Below are 21,641 nucleotides of genomic sequence, written 5' to 3'. Positions count from 1 at the left end.
ACCGCTACGGTTGAATGTTGATCTTAAGAATACACTGTGTAAAGCTAGGCGATACTTGGATAAGGAATAGCGGAAAATATTGTCCGATACCGATTTAACATCTTCCCATTACTTAAACCACCACCGAAGAGAGATTGTTCTTAGAGGAAGGAAATTTGTCTTTTAACGACAAAAATATTGCCGGTTAAATATGTTCATTAACATCGTCCAAATAAAATCGATTGATTCAAGTTCAAACAACATGTTCATGGTCAAATGTTCACGGAATTCATCAATTTGACACCCCACAATATTTCGATTCCACAAGTTTAATAGATTCTTCTACATCTTTCTTTCATTTTATAATATATGTTTGGAACCGTTCATTCTTTTTGCTAAAACTGCTAATTGAGGCACTCTCATGCATCTCGTTAAGCATCCTCAATTTTCCTTTGGAACAATCACTCTCCGGCTTCTAATCTTCTAATCTGTCTCAGTAAAAAGTCGTAATAGTTGCCTGGTCAACGTACTACGGGTAGTGAATCCATAGAAAAGATATATAATAGTCAAATCCAAACCAAAGATTTCAGGATCCAATAGTAGCAAGCATATTTGTTCTACCAAGACGATATTTCCTCAAAACTTTCCATAGTCTAGTCGGCTCAACAAAACAAAGCAAATATTGAAAGCAAACTTTTAAATCTTTCCAAAACTTTATTCATATAAAATTTCTATTCCTTATCATGAAAATCACAAACACATTATCCATAATCTACCTTACTCCAACAACATTTCCTTCACAAGCATTTCTTTGAGACTGTCATCAATTTACGCATTATATCTGTGATATTTTCGCGATCATCTACAAATCGAATAGGATCAAAAACAAAACAAAAAAGATAAATCTACTACGAGAGAACAATCGATTTCAGCACCTTTGACATCATTTACCTTCCTTGTAAAACAACCCTGTTATCAAAATTTACACACTGCTGTACATTGGTAGGCACCAGAACCAAAACGAAAACAGGAAACATACTCTTATTTTAGTATTACTGAAAGGCAATCAACAAACCTATTAAACTCAGAAACAAATAATCAAATCTTCGTTTATCAATCACATAACAAAAAATAAACAAGAGCCATAAAAATGCAAAAAAAAGAACAAATGTAAAACAAATTCTAAACATTATGTATTTTTCGAGCAAAGTAGAAAGAATAATGACTTCGAAACTGAAGCCAATAAAACCGAAAGCAAGTTGAACAAGCATAACACGTCAACCTTAAATTAGATCGTAAACTAAAAGTTGAAACAGCGTTAAAAATCAGCAAGATACGACATAGAACCAAATAGTGAAGCAAAACAGCTATCAGAAGCTAATGCATTCCAGAAATGTGAATTTTGGAACTAAAGCCACCGATTGAACGAACATTAGCTGAAGAGAACTAGGCGGGTGGGGGGGTGGGGTACGTCGAAACAAGAGGGATCCCAATTAGTTTCCATCTGTTTCGATGAATCCAACAACATGTGCGTGTGTGGTCTGCCTTGTATCCGGTTCGTTTGTACAGATCACCACCGGAGGTGGTTGGTTATCCATCCCGAAGTGAAAACATAGTCTTCTAACTGCTCCTCTCGGATGTAGTAGTGCATGCGCGAAAGAGGGGTATTATCTTCAAATCCCAGTCAATCCCAGTCTAATCAAACAAACAATAAACAAAAACTCTAGGAAGCACACTAGAAATTGATCTATTATTGCTGGTATCATATGATGACTTTCATATAGAATTAAAGTTTACCAAAGCCTGTATCCGCAATAATCGGGACACAGAAATACGACTGTAACTCTGCAATAGATACATTAAAATTGCTCAAATTTAGCCTGATAACATCTTAAGATGTGGTCATTTCACCTGCAAAATTTCAGGTGAATCGATGCAGTACTTTTTGTTGTAACAAAGAAACAGTAGAACGCGCGCAATTGAATTTTGTACAGTCCATAGTTTAGGTTGTCAACGCTGTAACTTTTGAATTTGATAAAGGAAATGGCTGAAATTTTCAACGTAAACTTATCAATCCATATTTCTTGCATAGGCAAAATTTTAAAAAATCTATTCTCTATCAACAACTGTATAGTCGAAACATATATTGGGACGGATCGTGATTTTCTCTCCTCTGACAGAAATTAGTCAGCACACCTTATTGTTTCGATTGTACTGTTGAAATTACCAATAATCATCAAATTTTGTAGGCATAATACACACGTAATCGACAACCTGCTAAGAAAATTTCATGATCATTGGCAAAACCATTCAAAAGTTATGAAAAAGGAAACATCGCACATGAAAAACACGAAACATTTTTACTAACACTCACCCCTATCAACACCAGTAGCTTTCAAACAAGTTGATCAAAGTTAATGAAATTTTGTAAGAAAGTGTCTCTCATAACTGCTTACGCAATTTCATAATTATCCTCACAGAACTTTGAATTGTAGTGCAAAATAACCATCTATGATGCGAATAAAAATTGGTCATGATTGTACAAAATGCTTAAAACCACGTCTGTTTGTTTTTCATCCACAGCAAGTGCAATGCAGCGATTTTTATGAAATTTGGCACAAATAATAAACATACACTAAAGAGTTCTCAGTCACTTTTTTGGACGATTTTACCGATTCATTACAGAGTTTCAGCCGTACTTCTGTGTCCCGATTATTGCGGATACAGGCTTCAGAATAGGCCACAGAAGTCTAACATCTAGCTTGTCATGCGCTTACTGTTGGAGCAATCACACAGCGAAATACACAACAGCGGGACGAGTAGCGAAGCTTTCCGGACCGGAGTAAAGCAAAACACGTATATGACATCCCTATTCCCACCCAATAGGACTGTTTGCAGTCGACATCAATTGGGTTCCCCCATTGACAACACATTTGGGTTCCCTAAACATTGGTACAAGATATAAGAATCGAAAACGTGACGTCATCGCACCCTGGTGATTTTGACGATCCCGAACGAATGACTTTATTCAATATATACATTCAAGACTATAAACAATAACAATGTTCGACAACATAACAGCATGTTCACGGTGTATCTATTTACACATCAGTTGTCTCGATTACGACCCGAGCAGGAGAAAATAGCTGAAGAATACCTAGCTCAGGTATGGAAAATCGAATACCTACAACCTGAATGAGGTATTAAGAAGCCCTGCATAAGAGGTAAAATACCTAAAATAATAACTGGTGTGTGTTCTGTTCATAACACGTGAATAATGACATCAGGTATGGCAATACCTAAATAATAATCGACGATTTTTCCACACAAATAGTGATTTTTCCATAATTGAATAATACCTCAAGCAGTCCTCAACACCAAACCAATAACACAGCGCAACATTTTTTTGTCTCAAGAGCAAACTTATGTGTCTCCGATGGGTTTTGGGCCGCTGAATCCGAATCCGGGCTCAGATTTGCTCCAACACGTCACAATTTTGAGCTATACCTCAATCTATAGGGCAAAATATGCGATTTTGGGCTTTTTTGACTGCAAGCCATTAAGCTTGGAAATATTTTTTTTAAGCAATCAAAAGGTTAATTGGTCAATTAACATCTAAATAAACGACTCATGCAAAATATTTCGTTTTACCTAATCAAATTTGATAGATTTAAGCATTTTATGTTAGTATGAAAACTTGCATGCAACTTTTGGAGGATGACTTGTATGGGAAATATCGTACCTAACATAAATCGCTTAAAACTATCAAATTCAATTTGGTAAAACGAAATATTTTGCATGAGTCGTTAGTTTAGATGTTAATTGACCAATTAACCTTTTGATTGCTTAAAAAAATATTTCCAAGCTTAATGGCTTGCAGTCAAAAAAGCCCAAAATCGCATATTTTGCTCTATAAATTGAGGTATAGCTCAAAATTGTGACGTGTTAGAGCAAATCTGAGCCCGGATTTGGATTCAGCGGCCCAAAATCCTTCGGAGACACATAAGTTTGCTCTTGAGACAGACAAAAAGTTATTTTTTGTTACGCTGTGTAATTCGTCGAGGTATTTTATAAATACCTATAAAATACCAAAATCAATTATTTTAAGTATCTGGATAACCGACCAATACTTTGTCTTGGTATGATACCTGATTTTGGTATGCTGCAGTTATGTGTCAGTTATTCGTTCCTGCTCGGGGAGGGGTGCTCGAATGCAAAAAATACATATTTCCAGCAGCGTCAGACTGGCGGTACTAGAAGTGGCAATTAATTTTTTTTTACCAAAACAAAAGATCCTCTACTAGATGGATATTTTAAACAATTTATTGCAATTAAAGTCATTAATATAATAAAACAACAAAAAAAACAGCGCCACTGGAGTTCTCATGTATTTCTATTGGTCCGTTGTATGCCGGGGGCCAATGATGCTAGTACACTGAACGGCGGCTTGCGATGATAATTACTATTCTGAGGGTCAATTTTTTTTTAATTAAAAAAAGTTTATTTTGGCAACCGGATTCGAACCAAGAACCTTGACATCAATAGGCTCGCACGCTACCATTCGGCTATCGAACCGGTTGATGTGAGAAGAAACAAAACGCACACAAGAAGCGTTGGTCGGTCGATGATCATGTTTTGCCATGGTAAATTTAAAAACATTGTTATGCTTGTCATTACTGCAAGCCGCCTTTCAGTGTAGCAGAGGTCTGGAGCAACATTTGAAAAGGGCCCAAGAGGTCTTGTGTCTTTTTTTCTAAAACGCTCCGTAGGGCATAACAGCAGCCCGCCCACGCAAATGAAAACCGTTATCCGAAAGATCGATGTTTGCTCTATCTGATAACGGTCTTAGTTTTTGTGAATAAGCTGAGGGGGGGCTCAGGAGCGACATGTGAAGTCATTGTTTACCAATGCTTGTATGCCCTTTTCAAATGTTGCTCCAGAGGTTTGATTTTTGTCCTTCAATTCTCCACGTCAATCCCTGAAGGGACTTCCACAGGAATTGAAGGACCCAAGTAACACACTTGTCATAGAAAAATTACGGCGAAGTTACTGTGACTTAATTTCAACAAAGAAATACTTACTTGCTAGAAGTAAGTCGCAGTGACTTCTGCACAACTAACACCTGCACCGCCGTAACTTTTCTGTGACAGGTGTGTTACTAGAAGAATCCCTGCAGAAACGACTGAAGGAATTCCTGCTAGAATCCCTGAAGGAATCCCTGGAAAAAACGTCTAGAGAAATCACTAAAGGAACCTTAGGAGGAACCACATTAGGAACATCGAGAGGAATCCCAGAAGATATCCTGGAATCCCTGCTGGAGCTTCTAGAGAACTCACAAAACAAATTTGAGGTGATATCGCTGAATGAACTTTAAAAGGAACCTTTGATGATACTCCTGGAAAAATTCCTTGAGAATCCGTGGAGTAGTTCCTGAAATGGGTTCCTTGAGGAATCCCTGAAAGGATTCCCGAAGGAGTCCCTGTAGCCCGAGCAGAAGGGCATTCTTTACAAATACCATGCGAAGAGCAACATGTGCTTTAATACCAAAAATTGTTATTGCTGCGTTATTCTACAAAATGTTATGAGAACATCATAATAACATTTGGAGGTATTTGAGCAGAGTTTGGTATTGATGTAGTATTTGTTGGTTTAGCAGTGAAAATAACCGAATAACAGAATTTGCTATTGCCTTCCTGGAAAAATCTCTCGAGGAAGTACAGGAGAAACTGATCAAGGAACTTCAGGAGAGTTCCAGTAGGAATCGCTGATGAATTTCCGGAGGAATCCCGGAAGTGCTCCTGTAGGAGTTCATGAAGAATTTTCTGGATTTCCCTGAAGGAGTTCCTGAAAAAAATCCAAATAGATTTCCTAGATAAATCCTTGAATTAATTTCTGAAGAAATCCCTGTAGGAGTTTTAAGAGAAATCACTAAGGCAATTAAAGAAATTTTTTTTTGGAGAAATTCCAACATGAATCCCTAAAGTTTGTTTTTATTACTAAAGAGACTTTACCTCTGAGGCATTCGCCTCTCCTGAAGAAGTTCATGCATCAATAATGCATAGATTCCTTAATAAATGTATCCAGCAGTTTCAGGAGAAATATATGAAAAATAATCTACGAGAATTCGCAAAAATATCTCAAAGAATATATGAGAAATCCTTGAAGGAGTTCATAAAAGAATCCATAGAAAAGTTCTATGAGCAAATCCCTGAAGTAGCTCGTTGAGAAATCTCCCAAGGAATTCCATAAGTAATCCTCCCAGGAACTTCAACAAAAACTCCTCAAAGAATTCCAAGAGAATCTCAGAAGAAAAACAGTTTTGGAGAAACTTTTAAAAAAAATTCTGAAGGAATTTCTGAATAAATCCTTGAGGATGCCTCGATGAATCTATGAGAAAAATTTCCTGAATCTCTAGGAGTCTCTAAGAGAAACCCTCGGCGGATTTTTTTAAAGAGTTCCTTTAGCGTGAATAAATTCCTGATGGAATTTCTCCAGCAGTTATAGGATAAAGCTCTCGAAGAATTCCAGGAAAAAACTCTGGTGAATTTTAAGAAGAAAATTCTGTAGTACTTCCCAGACAAATCCTTGAAGATTCTCCTGAAGATATCTAAGAAGGAGTTCCAGGAAGAATCCCTCAAGAAATTTCAGAAAAAAAACCTTAAGGAATTTCAAAATAAATTCCAGAAGGAGTTCTTACAAAAAATCTGGAGGAATCCTTGAAGGAGTTCTGATGAGTCGGAGTTACTGTAGAAATCCTTGAACTCATGAACGAGTTCTTGGAGAAATCCCTGAAGGCAATTGAGAACGAATCTCTCAGCGAGCTCCTGAAGAACTTTTTGAAGGAGAAATCTTTCAAATAATTCCAGGAAAAATCGCTAAAGAAATTTCCAGTGGAATCCCTGGAATAATCCCTGGAAAAACTCACTGAAGAAGTTCCTGGAGGAATCCCTAAAAGAGTATGCTTGGAGAAATCTCTGAAGGATTTATTGAAGGAGTCCCTGAATCCATGAAGTAGTTTATGGAGAAATTCATGATGGAGATCTTGGAGAAATTTCTGAAGGAGTTTCTGGACAAAGCTTCCCAGCAATTCCAAGAGAAATTCCTCAAAGATTTCCACGAAAATCACTGAAGCATTTTCCAAAGGAATTTAGGAATAAAATCTTATAAAAGTCCCCTGGAGAAATCATTAAACGAGTGGCTGGAGGAATCCATGAAGAAATTTCTCAAGGAATTCCGGAATAAATAATTCTCAGATTGTTCAATCATAATCTCCGCGAGGCGAAGAACCAAAAGATTTCGATTTATTTGGACAGTTTTCCTTTGATTACACCAAAAAATACTTCCAGAATATAAACTACGATTCTTTCAGGGGTGTCTATTTAAAGTTACATCTAATTAATCCAAGCATAAGTACAGAGTTTTTTTTTTCTAAAGAGATTCTAAAGAGTTCTTCACCCCTGAAGGTTTCTTACAAGGCACTCTTGTAATAACTTGAAAGAACTCCTGCAGGAGCCCTAGAACGAACTTCTGAAGGAATTCCAGAAGGAACACCTGGGGGATTTCTTGACAAAATTCTGGAGGATTTCTAAGAATAACTTCTAGAAGATTTATATAAGAAACACCAGGAGGATTCCAAGAATAAACTCTTGGAGGATTCTCAGAAAAAAAAAACTCTTGAAAGAAACGCGGTAAGAAATAGTGGAGGAATTCCTATGAAACATAAAGATTGAATCTAACAAAAACGGTTGGACGTATATTTTTTTTTTTTATCTTTTCCCGAGATTGTTAGCCCTAGGCTAGTTTATCTCGGGACCCACGTTTTACTTCCCTTCCGAATGAAGAGCTCACATTTGCGAGTTTGTCGGGAGTGGGATTCGATCCCTGGTCCTCGGCGTGCTAGTCAAGTGTTCTAAGTATCACACCAGGACCGCTCCACTTAGGAGTGTTTAAAATAAAAGTTCTAAAAGGAACTCAAGGGCCCATATAGCCGAGGCGGTAAACGCACGGGTATTCAGCATGACCATGCTGAGGGTGACGGGTTTGATTCCCGGTCGGTCCAGGATCTTTTCGTAAAGGAAATTTCCTTGAGTTCCTTGGGCATAGAGTATCTTCGTGCCTGCCACACGATATACGCATGCAAAATGGTCATTTTCAGAGGAAGCTCTCAGTTAATAACTGTGGAAGTGCTCATAGAACACTAAGCTGAGAAGCAGGCTTTGTCCCAATGAGGACGTTACGCCAAGAAGAAGAAGAAGAAGAAGAAGAAAAGGAACTCGTGCTGCAAAATTTTGGATGAGTTTCAGAAGGATTTGCTGAAAAAATACAAGAGGCAACTCTCTGAATAACCCCAGAAGGAACTTCCAATTAAATCCTAGACAAATTTCGAAGGAATCCCGGAAGGAATTCTGTAGAAACCCCAAGTGAAACTCCAAAGGACTTCAGAAAATAATTATTAGATGATGTCGCAGAATGATTTTCCCAACCAATTCATATTCCTGGTGAGTTTTCTGGAATAATCCCCGAGAAAAGTCCAGAGGAAATTTTAAAAGTGACGTCTGGGCTAATCCGACAAGGAACTCCTAAAGAAATTTTATTACTACGATGAGCTCTTTATGATTAGTTTAAGTTAACCAAAACTAGTGTAAGGAAAGTTAAAAAATATAGTTCTGACTCGCAGGTGTAAAATAAAGCTTGCAAAATCTTAACTGCAATAGGGAATGAAATGTAAAATGTTACCCATTGATAAAATAATATAATACCTCTTTTTGAATTAACTCGAGTGATCGCACTGCTGTATTTTGTACAAAATTTTCCACTGTTGAAGAAATCGGTTGAAAAAGTTGGAAAAACTATTTGTAAAGACCAGGAAAATTCTAAAAAAAAATATTTTTGAAAGGGAATTACAATAAGCTTTATTTCGTAAAAAAAAATCAACATATGGGTTTTCTCTGTTCCTGAGTTATAACCAATTAAGTAGAAATTGTCCTGATGTTGGTTGGTTTTCGATTGTCTTGGCTATTAATTTGCAAAAAAATGGTCATTATTCAGGAACGAAAAAAACAACACATTTTTGAGAAATTTACAGAATATAGCTTATTGAAGTTCCTCCCAAAAATATTATATTCCAATCAAGTAGTCAACATTTTCCATTCTTAAAGAATTAATTTTAAAGAAAGATGTTATTTTCAGCGTATTGCTTGTAAATTTGAGTTGTTCTAATGTATACATCCGAGTAATGAAATTTCGTCTCCTGATAAGTTTGTTTTTCCTTACGAATTCTGAACGAATTCCAGGAGGAAACCTGGAGGAATTCCAGAAAGAATTCCTGTTAAAATCCCTAGAGCAAACCCTAGATGTATCTCTGGAAGAATCTAAAGGATTCCTGCAGGAATATTAGGAGGAAACCCTGGGAGAAATACTAAAGGAATCCCTGGTTAAATTCCTGGAGGATTCGCTAGAAGAATTCTAGGAGGAATCCTAGGAGAGTTTCTGAAGAAACCTCTTGAGAAACTTCGGGAGGAATCCTTAGAGATATTTCTGGTGAAATTCTTAGAAATTTCTGGAAGAATACCTGAGAAATTAATGGAAAAAAACCTGGAGGAAATTCTGGAATACCTAGAGGAATCCTTGAAGCAATTTCTGAAGGAACCTCAGAAGGAACGTCTGGAGAAACTTCTGGGCAAATTTTTGGCAAAACTCCAAGAGAAATTCTTGGATGAACCTCTAGAGGAATTCTTGGGGTACTATGGAGGAGCTATTTCTAGAAGAATTCCTGAAGGAATCTCTCAATGGAATTCTTGAGGAATCTTTGGAAGAATTCTGTGAGGAATCCCTGGAGAAATATCTGAAGAAATTTCTTGAAAAGTTTCTGAAGAAATTCCTAAACAAATTCCTAGAGAAATTCCCAAGGGAACTCATCTGCATGAATTACTGAAGGAATCATCGGAGTAATTCCTAGAGGAATTTCTGGAAGAATCTTTAGAGGAATTCCTGGTAGAATTTCTGGAGGAATCTCTGGAGGAATCTTTTAAGGAAGCCCTGGATGAGAAATTCCTGGATGAATTCCTGAAGGAGCTACTGATGAATTTCTTTCAAGAGTTTCTGAAGGAGATTTTTGGAGAAATTCTAGGAGGAATTGCTGTAGGGAGTTCCTGGATCAATTCCTGGAGAAATTCCTGGATCAATTCCTGGTGGAATTCCTGATGGAGTCCCGCAAAAAATGCCTGGATGTAATCCAGGAGAAATGCCTGGAGGCATACTTGGAATAATTCTGGGAGAAATTATTGATGGAAATTCTGACGGAATCCCTTTAGGATTTCTTGGGGGATTTCTGAAGATATCCTTGAAGGAATCCCTAGAGGAATTTCAAAAGGAATTCGTGCGGGAATCCCTGGAAGAATTCTTGGAATGGGAGCGTCCATAAATGACGTAGCATTTTTGACCGATTTTTACTACACCTTTACATAATACATGGCTCCCCTCCTCCCTATAAAGCTACTTCATTTATGGACGCTCCCAGCAATGCCTGTATTAACTCCAGGAAGAGAACTTCTTGATGAAATTCCTGGAGAATTCCTGGATATCCTGGTGGAATTCTTAAAGGTATTCCTGGAGGAGTTCCTGAATTAAATCCAGGAGAAATGCCTAGATGAATCCATATTGAAATCCCTGCAGATACTCCTGGAATTCCTGGAGGAATTCCTAAAGCAATCCCTGAAGGGTTCCTTGGAGAAACTTCTGAAAGACTGCCTGGAGGACCCCCGGAGTAATTCCTGGAGAGCTGTCTGTGAGAGTTTTTGAACGAATCTCTAGAGAAATTCTTTGAGAAATCTCTAGAGGAACTCCTGGAAGAATCCGTAAAGAAATCCTTGGAGGAATTTTTGAAGGATTTTCTTAAGCAATCACTGGAGAACTTTCAGGTAGACTCCCTGGAGGAATCCCTGAAAGAATTCCTGGAGAAGTTCCTGGTGGATTCTCTAGAGGAATTCCTTGAAGTATCACTAAAGGTATACCCGGAGGAACCTATGGAGGAATCCCTACCAAAATTCCATGAGGAATCCGTGGAAAAATCCATAGAAAGTTTTCTGGGGGATTTTCTTGAAGAATCCCTGGAGGAATTCCTGGAATAATTCCTGGAGGAATCCTTGGTGGAATCTCTAAAGGTATTCCTTGAGGTATCTCTAATAGAATTCCTAGAGGAATCTCTAGCGGAATGTTTGAGGAATACTTGGACAAGTCATTGAAGATAAACCACTGGAAGGAATTCACAGAGAAATCCTAGAATAAATCCTGAAGGAATCCTTTGAGGAATTCATGAAGGAGTCTTAGGAAGAAATCCAAGGATCCATTTCTGAGGAAATACCTAAAGAAGTTTTTGAAGAAACCTCAGGAGGAACTATTGAACTATTGAATTCGCTGAAATCATTGTGGTTATCCTGAAAGAATCCTTAAAAGAGGACGTAGAGGAACTTTTGGATGGATTCCTGGAGTTGCTGAAGAAACCCCAGGAGAAATCTCGGAAGCAATGCCAAGAAGAATTCCTGAGGGAATCACTAAACAGTTCCTGGAGCAGTTTCTGAAAGAATTCCAGGAAAAATTTCTCGAAAAATCTCAACATATTTTGATATCCAAATATCAATGTCAAAATACAGCAACTAATTACATAACAAAGATCAAAACAAAAACACGCTGTCGCGATGAACTTCCATTGCTCTAGTTACTCAGGGTATTATGACTAGGCGATTTCTGTGGCATATGGAAAGTCGTGATCCGACTGAAATCGTAAGTTCATTTGCCTAGATTTCGTACCCATTTACTTATGACAAATGTTATCCGTTGCAAGAAACATTAACGCGCAAAGCTTTTCGAAAACGCTAATAGATGTACGCAGTTACAATCAATCACTTCGGTATGTTCTGCGCGATTAATCTCAGGGTGATTTCTGCACTAATTGTAAAAGACACGAATATGATATTATGTACTGGCGAACATCTATGAGCGATTTTGTACATTTTTGCGCGAGAATCTACGACGAACGCGCAATATAATCCTTTTGAAGTATTCACTAGATAGAGATCAGCGATGTTTTATTGGTTGCCAACAAGTGGTTTGAATCTAATGCAAAGACAAATATGTATAATTGACTGAAATTGATCTAAATTGGACCAAAACTCACTTAATCACGAGCGTCACAGTCAACCAAAACTAGGAACAGCCAATCTTTTGTAGAAAAAATGTCAACTACAGAATACGTGCAAGATCATACTTTTATTAATCATACCATCACATTGCAATCACTACAGCTAATGTACTTGCTCACACCTCACGAATCATCATTCGGGACACTTTGAGTCCATCGTCTGAGTTTTTATGATAATACCAACAAAGTGACTGATGATGCGCCATATTCTGATACTTCCCATTAAGATTACTGAAAAGACAACAAAGCAGTTGATTTGTACTTTCATCCGTCCAAACATATATCTCACCTGAAAGTACAACTTTTGTACCACCAAGCCCCGTATCTCTGAACCGCGCAATTCTCCGACGACTGATCGTTATCGGAGTCCCACGTGGTAAAGTTCATCCCCACGCTGTACTCCAGCCCATCACCTGCAGTTCCACTATAACTTCCCAACCGTTTCAGCGAGTACCACTCGTCCTCACCTCCAATTTCAAACCGATCGTACTTGGCGTAAGCGTACCCTCCCTTGAAGTCTTCCATTTCTATGACCAGAGTGAAATTTTTGTCCTTCGTGAGGCGATGCACCGTTTCCAGCCCCAGCCAGAACTCGCCTCCGATCGTTCCAAATCCGTTCCGATAGTCCTTCCAGCCGCGGTAGAAGTCCACGGAACCATTGAACCGATACTGAATGACCAACCAACCTCCGTTGAACTTGTCTTGTTCGCAGTAGCCCTCGAATGGTTCTTCTTGAAGATTGGGATGCAGTAGGTGTTTACCAGATGACGTTTTTAGTTTTTTGTCTTTGCAAGATTGATGCAGGGTAGCGACTTGGAAATAACGGGCCGAGTTTTTGAGTATCACCAAATCGAATAGGGCCTGTTTTAAAGTGCTGTTGTTGACACATCTGTTGTCTTGTTGCGAAAGTTCCGTTGAATAGCTTATTATTTGCGACAAATTTTGAGCAATCAGTTGCTTCAGCTCGATGAACAACGCAGGAACTTTCAAGTTGAGGGTCTCCAGTGAATCCAGCTTTTGAGTAACGTGATCAGTTTTCTTTTCGGCCTCGTCGTTGAGTTTCTTGAGATTGCTAAGTTCTAATAGAAGTTGCTTGAATGTTTCATTACTCACTATTTCATGCTGCTGCAATGTCTCCAGGGATTGATTCAACATGTTGGATACACTCTGTTCAACGTTCAAATCTACTTTGCTCAAAACTTCTGAAATTGTTTCGTGTAGTTGCTCAAGGTGGGCAAGGCTTTTCAAGATTTTCTCGTTTTTACTGGTAATTTCATTTGTTAACTGCAGAAGTTTAACCTCTTGGAAATCAATCTTCAATCGCAGTATTTCAAATCCGAAACTGTCAGCAGGAGACTTGTTGCCGCTTTCTGCTGTTCCATTGGTGTTATTTTCCAGAAGTGATATCTTCTCCTGAAGAAGGTTTACTTTCGTGAGAAGTAGTTCAGTATTTTCAGCACTTTCATTTGTTGCAGGACCAGGGGCAGCCTCTTCCAATGTCTTCTTTACCTTGTCCTCTAGCATCTTGAATTTGCTTTCCAAAATTACCTCTACAGTTTGCTTAACGTCACCACTTTGCTGCGAGATCATGTTTCCCAGAATGTCGATTTTCGAAAGAATTGTTTCGTGTTCAGCGTCATCCGTTTTTATGCTTCTCAAGGCTCTGGTATCCGTTACCTGTTTTAAATCCTTCTCCTGTTGTAAAACTTTGCTTTCTAGGTAAACGACTCTTGAAGAAAGCATGTCAATACTGGGACCATTACAACTTGCTCCACTTGATGGGGTGGCTTCACCGATTTTTTTGATCATTTTGTCCATTTGCTGTAATTTTCTCTCCAAGTGATTCAATTTCGATAGAACTTCTCTATTGTCTTCACATGTTGCAGTTTTTCTTCCAACTAACCGCGAATTTTGGTTAACTTCCGTCGTTGCAACTCCTTCATCTTCATCACCGTAATCAGTTGGAACTTTACCAGATTGAATCAATTTACTACCGTAAACCACCAAAGCAAAAATTAAAACCACAAATCTCCTCTCCATGCTGATGGACTTAACCGACCGAACGTCTGAGACCAATTGAAATCAATTATGAGACGAACGATTCTTAACGTAAAGTATTTATACGTGCAGATAGCATACGACCTAGAGCAAACAAAATTTGATTATATTATCGCTGCATCTATCTACCTACCCGAGGGAGAGAGAGAAAGTTCTCCGAAGATGTGCAACGAAATATTTAGACACACCAAAAACGCTCTAGGCTGATAGTGATAGCATGTTATCGGCAATGATGGACTATGCGCGTATAGTCTTGGACTGCTTGAGATGATAATGCTGCTGCGTTCGTGCACATAATTGACACTTCCTACTGGGAGCATGTTTGTGAATGGTAAGGTCCTATCAACTTAGTGTCATATGATGAAAACAGATGGATGGCTATTGGCTATACTAGTAGCGTTTGGTTGGATTTGGCAATGCAGTCACGTGCGAATGAGTTTCAAATTTGTGTGCAGTGGGTTTGAAAAGATGGAATAATCAGTATCGTACACAAGTTTTAACTGAGCATGTTTTTACAAGTATCAAATCAAGATCTTTCCGTCCTAACACAGCGCAGTGCGATTTTTTATTTTGACTAAAAGAACATTCAATATTTTGAATGGATACAATATAACTTTTCTCTTAAAAATATAAAGTCAAGAGAAAATTGTTAGCTGTTGTAACTTACATACCTTTTACTTACCGGTCAGACTAAGGCTTGAGTGGCATCTGCTGTACATAGCAGCTGTCTCCATTCTACTCAGTCCATGGCTGTGTGACTCCAGTGCCACACTCTGCGAAGGGTCCGCAGATCGTCCTCCACTTGATCGACCCATCTAGCTCGCTGCGCACCACGTCTTCTTATACCAGTCGGATGACTCTCGAGAACCATTTAACCATCCTGATGACGTGACCCGCCCACCGTAGCCTCCCGATTTTCGCGGTATAGACGATGGTTGATTCTCTAAGCACCTGATGTAGCTCGTAGTTTATTAGCCTTCTCCAAGTCCCGTCTTCCATCTGCACTCCGCCGTAGATGATACGCAGCACCTTCCGCTCGAAAACGCCAAGGGCGCGTTGGTCCTATGCATGTAGGGTTCATGCTTCAAGCCCATAGAGGACTACCGGCCCAATCAACGTTTTGTAGATAGTCAACTTCATGTGAGGGCGAACTCTGTTCGATCGTAGAGTTCTAAGGAGTCAAAAGTAAGCTCGATTTCCTGCCACAATGCGTCTCTGAATTTCTCTGCTGGTGTCGTTGTCGGCGGTCACCAGTGAGCCCAAGTACACAAATTACACTAGTTTACAGCATTTTTGAACTCGGTAAGCTGATGATCATTTTTGGTGTAGAATCATGCCCTGAGTTCGAAAACGCGAAGGAAAAAAATTACAGTAGAGCGGAAATTTTTTCGACTTTCCATACAAGGTTGATGATTTGAAATCGATTTTTGTTCTATTTCTAAGCAACGTCGCTCACTTCACTCACCTCATTCTTCGTAATCAATGCTCCGATTGAGCTGAATTTTTTACTGTAACTCGCCTACATATGATATGTCAAATAAACGTCGAGAAAGAATTTTTAAGTTGGTTTTTTCTTATTGAAAAAAATACATTTCTTCAAAAAAGTTAGGGAATTTTGCTAAAATTTAAGAAGATCGTCCCTAAAACTCGCCAATATCTTGAATTTCATCAATCTGACGCAAAACCTGTATTCAGATGACCGAATGGTATTGTATTCAGCTTTTAATTTATGGAAAGAGATTTAAAATTGGTTGAACAAAACGCAATATATTTGAATTTTAGTAAATTACATATTTTGAAAAGTTGCAAAACACGATATTGAGCTAAATCTCAAAAACTGTTCTACTTTAAATTTTTTGAAGGTCGGTTTCGAAATCAGCACCAAAATGTGCTTTAAAAATTTTGGTCGTTGACAGAAGTTCACGACTTTCGTTTTATTTTGTAAACTTGTGTTATTCAACCATCTCGATTTCATCACCGTCAATAAAAATTCGGGGAGGTGGACGCAGTGAATCCTCCGTGGAGCCCTTTGCTATCATGTACTTTGTCTTCGACACATTAATGAGTAATCCGATTTGCCTGGCTACACTCTTTAGTCGGATGTACGTTTCCGCCATCGTCTCAAATTTACGAGCAATAATATCAATTTCTGATTTATCGACCGTATTCTATTTATAACCTAATCATTTTATGGCTATATCGGTCTTTTTCTACTCAGAGTGTAATTGAGTAGAGATCAAAGTGGATAATGAAACGGTAGATATGATAGTTTTCGCAAGGTTGCAAACAAGTGAGAAAATTTATAGAAGGTGAAATTAGGCAAGTAGGCCATGTATTGAACGAATACATCGAATGCGTGAAACTTCTGCCGTACGTCTAGGAAGACGGGTGCTTGAAACTTTTGCCAGTCTTGGTAAGGTAGTATGAACTACCAACCAAGCCGATCTGTTTAAAAGCACATGTCGTACGGCAGAAGTTTCACGCATTCGATGTATTCGTTCAATACAAGGCCTACTTGCCTAATTTCCCCATCTATAAATTTTCACACTTGTTCGCAACCCAGCGGAAACTATCATAGGGTAAGTGTGCCCATCGTTGTGGTATTTAGGTAAATTCATTTAAAAAACAATGATCGTACCATCTAATGTAGGGTTTCAAAACGTTAGTCGGCAGTTTTCTATCCAAATTTGCTTGGAAAAATATAAAAACTATCGTTTTTATCTGTTTTCGATCATAAATCGCTTGCCACAACAATAGGCACACTGTTCTTATTATGGACGTAAAATTTAATTTTGGTTCCTATTGTTGCGGTATTCCATTGAAATCATATGGGATACCGCAACAATAGGAACACTACCGCAACAATAGGAACACAGCAGCAAAAATATTAAGGAAAATATTTTTTTAAATAGGTTTTTGGGTAAATCTTAAGCACACAAATGGTGCAATCTCATAATTTAAGCATAATACATCTATTAAAAATGCCTTTTGGTAACATTTCAGTCGCAAAAGTGCTCAATTGCTATTACCGCAACAATAGGTACTACCACAACGAAGGGAACAATTACCCTATCTATCATTTCATTATCCACTTTGATCTCTACTCCCTTACACTCTGAGTAGAAAAAGACAGATATAGCCATAAAATGATTAAGTTATAAATCATATCATCAGCAACACCAAGAAGCTGAACGGACTTCATGAAAATCGTTCCACTCGTGTTTATCCCCGCTCTCCTTACTACACCATCTAAAGCAATGTTGAACAACATCACTTGCCGTAACCCTCTGTGAGATTCGAAGAGACTCGAGAGTGTCCCTGATTCTCGAACTACGCACATCACTCGATCCATCGTCGCCTTCATTAATCGTATCATTTTATCCGGGAGTCCGTGCATAATCTGCCATAGCTGGTCTCGATCAATTGTATCATACGCCGATTTGAAATCGATGAACAACTAATGAGTGGGCACGTTGTATACGCGGCATTTCTGCAACACCTGGCGGATGGCGAACATCTGGTCCATTCGAGCGCATTCACCCATGAATCCAGCCTGATATTGCCCCACGAACTGTCTTGCAATCGGTGATAGACGGATGCATAAAATGTATGAGAGTATCTTATAGGCAGCGCTCAGTAGTGTGATCACGTGGTAGTTCCCGCAATCCAACATGTCCCCCTTTCTGTAGATGGGACACACGATACCTTCCATTCATTCCTCCGGTAATACTTCCTCCTCCCAAATCTTGATAATGATCCAGTGTAGTGTTCTCACCAGTTCTTCTCCGCCGTATTTTAGAAACTCGCTTGGTAGTTGATTTGCACCAGCGGCATTGTTGTTTCTCAACCGGCCAACCTCCTCCTCAATCTCTTGGAGTTCAGGGGCTGGAAATCTTTCGTCCTGCGCACATACTCCTAGATGTGTTACCACGCCACCTTCGGTGCTTGCAACGTCGCCATTGAGGTGCTCATCGTAGTGCTGCCGCCATCTCTCGACCACTTCACGCTCGCTCGTGAGAAGATTCCCGTGATTGTCACGGCACATGTCGGCTTGTGGCACAAAGCTTCTGCGCGAGCGGTTCAGCTTATCGTAGAACTTTCGTGTGTCCTTAGCGCGGTACAGCTCTTCCATCGCTTCGCGATCTTGTTCTTCCTGCTGGCGCTTTTTCCTCCAGAAGACTGAGTTCTGCCTGTTCCGCGCACGTGCCTCATTCGCCCTCGTTCGGTGTTGCAACATTCTCGCCCAGCTGCATTCTTCTCATTTTTCAACTGTTCACATTCGCCGTCGTACCAGTCGTTTCTGTGATTCGGATTCGCAAAGCCTACCCGGATAAAAACTAACCATAGTGTATTTGGTGAAAACCATTCTGTACCATACAGTGTACCAGCTACAATAAAGTGTATTGTAATGGAATGGTTCGCAAAAGCTGTGCACATAGTAGCTACTATACATTTACATTCGATCTTTATGTAACAATATATTACATTGTTTTTCTTACGTTTGAACCATTCACTATTCCGAAATATTACTTTTCCGTGCATTTTTGATTATTTATTCAGTTTTAGATTTTTCCGTGCTTTGTTTCGTTGATGTTCGTGACTCGGAAAGAGAAAAAAGTGAATAAGCTAAAACATCTATTTAAAGTCAATAAAATGTTTAAATAAGTGGTAAACCAGGTGTCCTAAGAACTGCAGATCCAAGAGATATAACGGGCTAGGTATGTAGAGTGCGATGATTGGAATACGAATGTAGGTCAACCTGGAAAGACGCAGGTCAAATTACCGTAAATCAGTGGGCGAGTTCAACTCTATTCTTTCTGTATTTGCATTTAGGGGAGTTTTCTCCACTTTTCTCATATGAACTTGCCTTCTACCACAACCGGATCAAATTCGATTTATCTTTGACGTAGAGCCATCTTTAACATATGGACTGGACTGGACACTGAAACCACTTCTGATATAAGTTCGTCTGCGGGTTCGCTTTTTAACCTAACTTATATTTGAATCGAACTTGACAGTTTTCTCATGGGTTGTTATGTATTTCAAACTTTAGTCAAACTGGAGCCTCAATATTGCAAAAACGGTTAAACACGCTGTAATGATACTTATGCACCTCGTCACTCACTCATGAAACTACATTAGTGGTCTAATAACACTTAACGTGCTCGGCATAGTTCCATCATGCCGCTCAAAGTGTTGCCACTAATAATGCTTAGTTTGCAAAACCCAGTTATCTGTCTGGTGGGACATGGGAGCCTAAAGTTCAACTGTTAATGCAATCAGAGACTACTCTGACTTAGGCGAGTTTAGGTTAGTTTGGCTAGAAAGCCTAAGATGCCATTAACAGAAGGAACATGGCGAAATAATATAACATTATATGGTTTATGTAATGTAAAACAATACAACATAATAAAAGAGAACAATTCTAAAACCATTTGATTGAATGTATAGCCGGTAGGGAAATTACAATTGAAAACAATATATTTACGGTACATTTTATTGTTTGAAACTATACATGTACCGTACAATGTACAGTATATTAAAACCCACGTATCAGTATTTCGAACAATTCATTTACAATAAAATGTATGGTTTTGCAAAAAAATATATATGGAGAAAAATATTTTTTTGTATCTTATTGTTTTTGTATTTTTATTTTTACAGTGGTGTATATTGTAACAATATAGTTCTAAATAGTACTGTTACAATACAACGTTCGGTTTTTCTACTGTATTTTTTATTCGGGTAGTGCTGCTGGCGAGGTACTACCTACACTGAGGCAAAAAAACTTAGGAAGAGCATTAGATCCCCTTGAGATTTGGTGACACTACGATTATTGTTGAAAGCCATAAAATTCACTTATGATTAAGAGGGAGAAAATTTTATGTCCAGTCACTTACCAAAATCATAAGTTTTGCTTAGAAATATCATTGAATCAAAACTATAACTATCATATGTTTTCAATCAACTACCGAAACTTATAGAAATCAATATTGGTAATTATGAATGTCATGTCGCAAGCAAAATGATATTCGTATTCATAAATTGAGGATTTTTTGGTGAAATAATTATGCTCCAACTCATGTCATGCGTCTTGAATTACTGCGTAAGTAAAAATGATTGATTTCTCTTCATCAACCGGAATAAAGTGACAAGGAGCGTATTCGACTGTACTTTCATTTAATAATGCAAGTTTGCATGGTTTGTTTTTACCACATAATGTAGTCAAATTTGCTTCTTGTCACTTTTACGAAAAACGCTAGGATCGATTAAGAGGAATCGATCATTTTACTTACGTATAATTCCATAGATGTTGTTGGTTTGGGAGAATTCATGGGCACTTAAATAAAATCAATTCGATTTTGAGCATCAGATAGCTCCGAAAACTGATCTGTGAGTAATGCTTGTTTGTCTAAGACGCAGCAAGCTGGAATCCATACCCTCATTGTAAAGATTTTCATAGATTTAAATTATGGCCTTTTCACAACCATGTCGCTTATGTCAATCGTAAGTTGTAGTTATGAAACGCGTTCGCGACAACTATAAAATCAATAAGCGAGTAATGAAACATAAAAGTCGTCCGTTTATAAGTTGTAACTTATTAAATTCCTAAGTATTTTTGCCTCAGTGTATGGCGGATCGGATGTCCCTCCAGCCATCTTCTTGTGTAGCTGCGCCAAGCTGCTCTTCCGTTTTGGTAGGGCCACTGCTAGCTGCTGCACGTAGTCTTGAGCCACTTCTACCTTACGCAGCTGCTTCATGTTGAGCCGCGGCGTTCGACTTCGACGCGTGGTGATATCTGTCGAAAGTTTTGAGCGCATGCATACAGCGACTATAGTAGTGCGCTGTCGTAACTCTATTATAACATGTGTGTTGCTTGGGTAAATAGTGATCCGAATCTATATTCTCACTGCGGTATGTGCGAACATTGGTTAATCCGAGAAGAATTTACAGTCGATTAGAACGTGGTCGATTTGGTTTTCTGTTTGATTGTCGGGTGAGCTCCAGATGGCTTTGTGGATATCTTTGCGGGGGAAGAAGGTGCGTCGGACTACCATCCCACGGGAGGCTGCAAAGTTTACGCATCGCTGGCCGTTGTCATTCGATACGGCGTGCAGGCTGTTTTGCCCGATTACCGGTCTATACATTTCCTCCCTTCCTACCTGCGCGTTCATGTCGCCGACAACGATTTTCACGTCACGTGGCGAGCAACCATCGTATGTTTGCTCTAAATGCACGTAGAACGCTTCTTTCTCGTCATCAGGTCTCCCTTCGTATCGGCAGTGCACGTTGATGTTGCTGTAGTTGAAGATAGGGCTCTTAACTCACAACATACACATCCTTGTGTTGATCGACTGCCACTCGATCACACGTCGTCGCATCTTGCACAGCACTATAAATCCTG

At 38.8% G+C, this 21,641-nt stretch overlaps 1 protein-coding gene across 1 annotated transcript; it reads right to left on the bottom strand.

The window, feature by feature from the left end:
* Window positions 1-12,233: 12,233 nt before the first annotated feature.
* LOC115269695 (angiopoietin-2) lies at window positions 12,234-14,411 on the bottom strand. Its single transcript, XM_029878526.2, has 2 exons — window positions 12,468-14,411; window positions 12,234-12,409 (listed from the first exon to the last, which is right to left on the bottom strand). The coding sequence occupies exons 1-2, from the start codon at window positions 14,216-14,218 to the stop codon at window positions 12,295-12,297; spliced, it is 1,866 nt and encodes a 621-aa protein (XP_029734386.2). The 5' UTR covers window positions 14,219-14,411; the 3' UTR covers window positions 12,234-12,294.
* Between the last annotated feature and the right edge of the window lie 7,230 nt (window positions 14,412-21,641).

The sequence above is a fragment of the Aedes albopictus genome, chromosome 3, assembly GCF_035046485.1.
Source record: "Aedes albopictus strain Foshan chromosome 3, AalbF5, whole genome shotgun sequence".
NCBI lineage: Eukaryota > Metazoa > Arthropoda > Insecta > Diptera > Culicidae > Aedes > Aedes albopictus.
This window is presented reverse-complemented; position numbering and strand designations above follow the sequence as displayed.

Bases quoted from the DNA above. Each gene is read 5' to 3' on its own strand.
- LOC115269695 (XM_029878526.2), bottom strand. From the start codon at position 14,218: ATGGAGAGGAGATTTGTGGTTTTAATTTTTGCTTTGGTGGTTTACGGT. The intron at 12,410-12,467 runs GTGAGATATATG...TTGTCTTTTCAG, and splicing joins TACAAAAGTTGTACTTTCAG to TAATCTTAATGGGAAGTATC.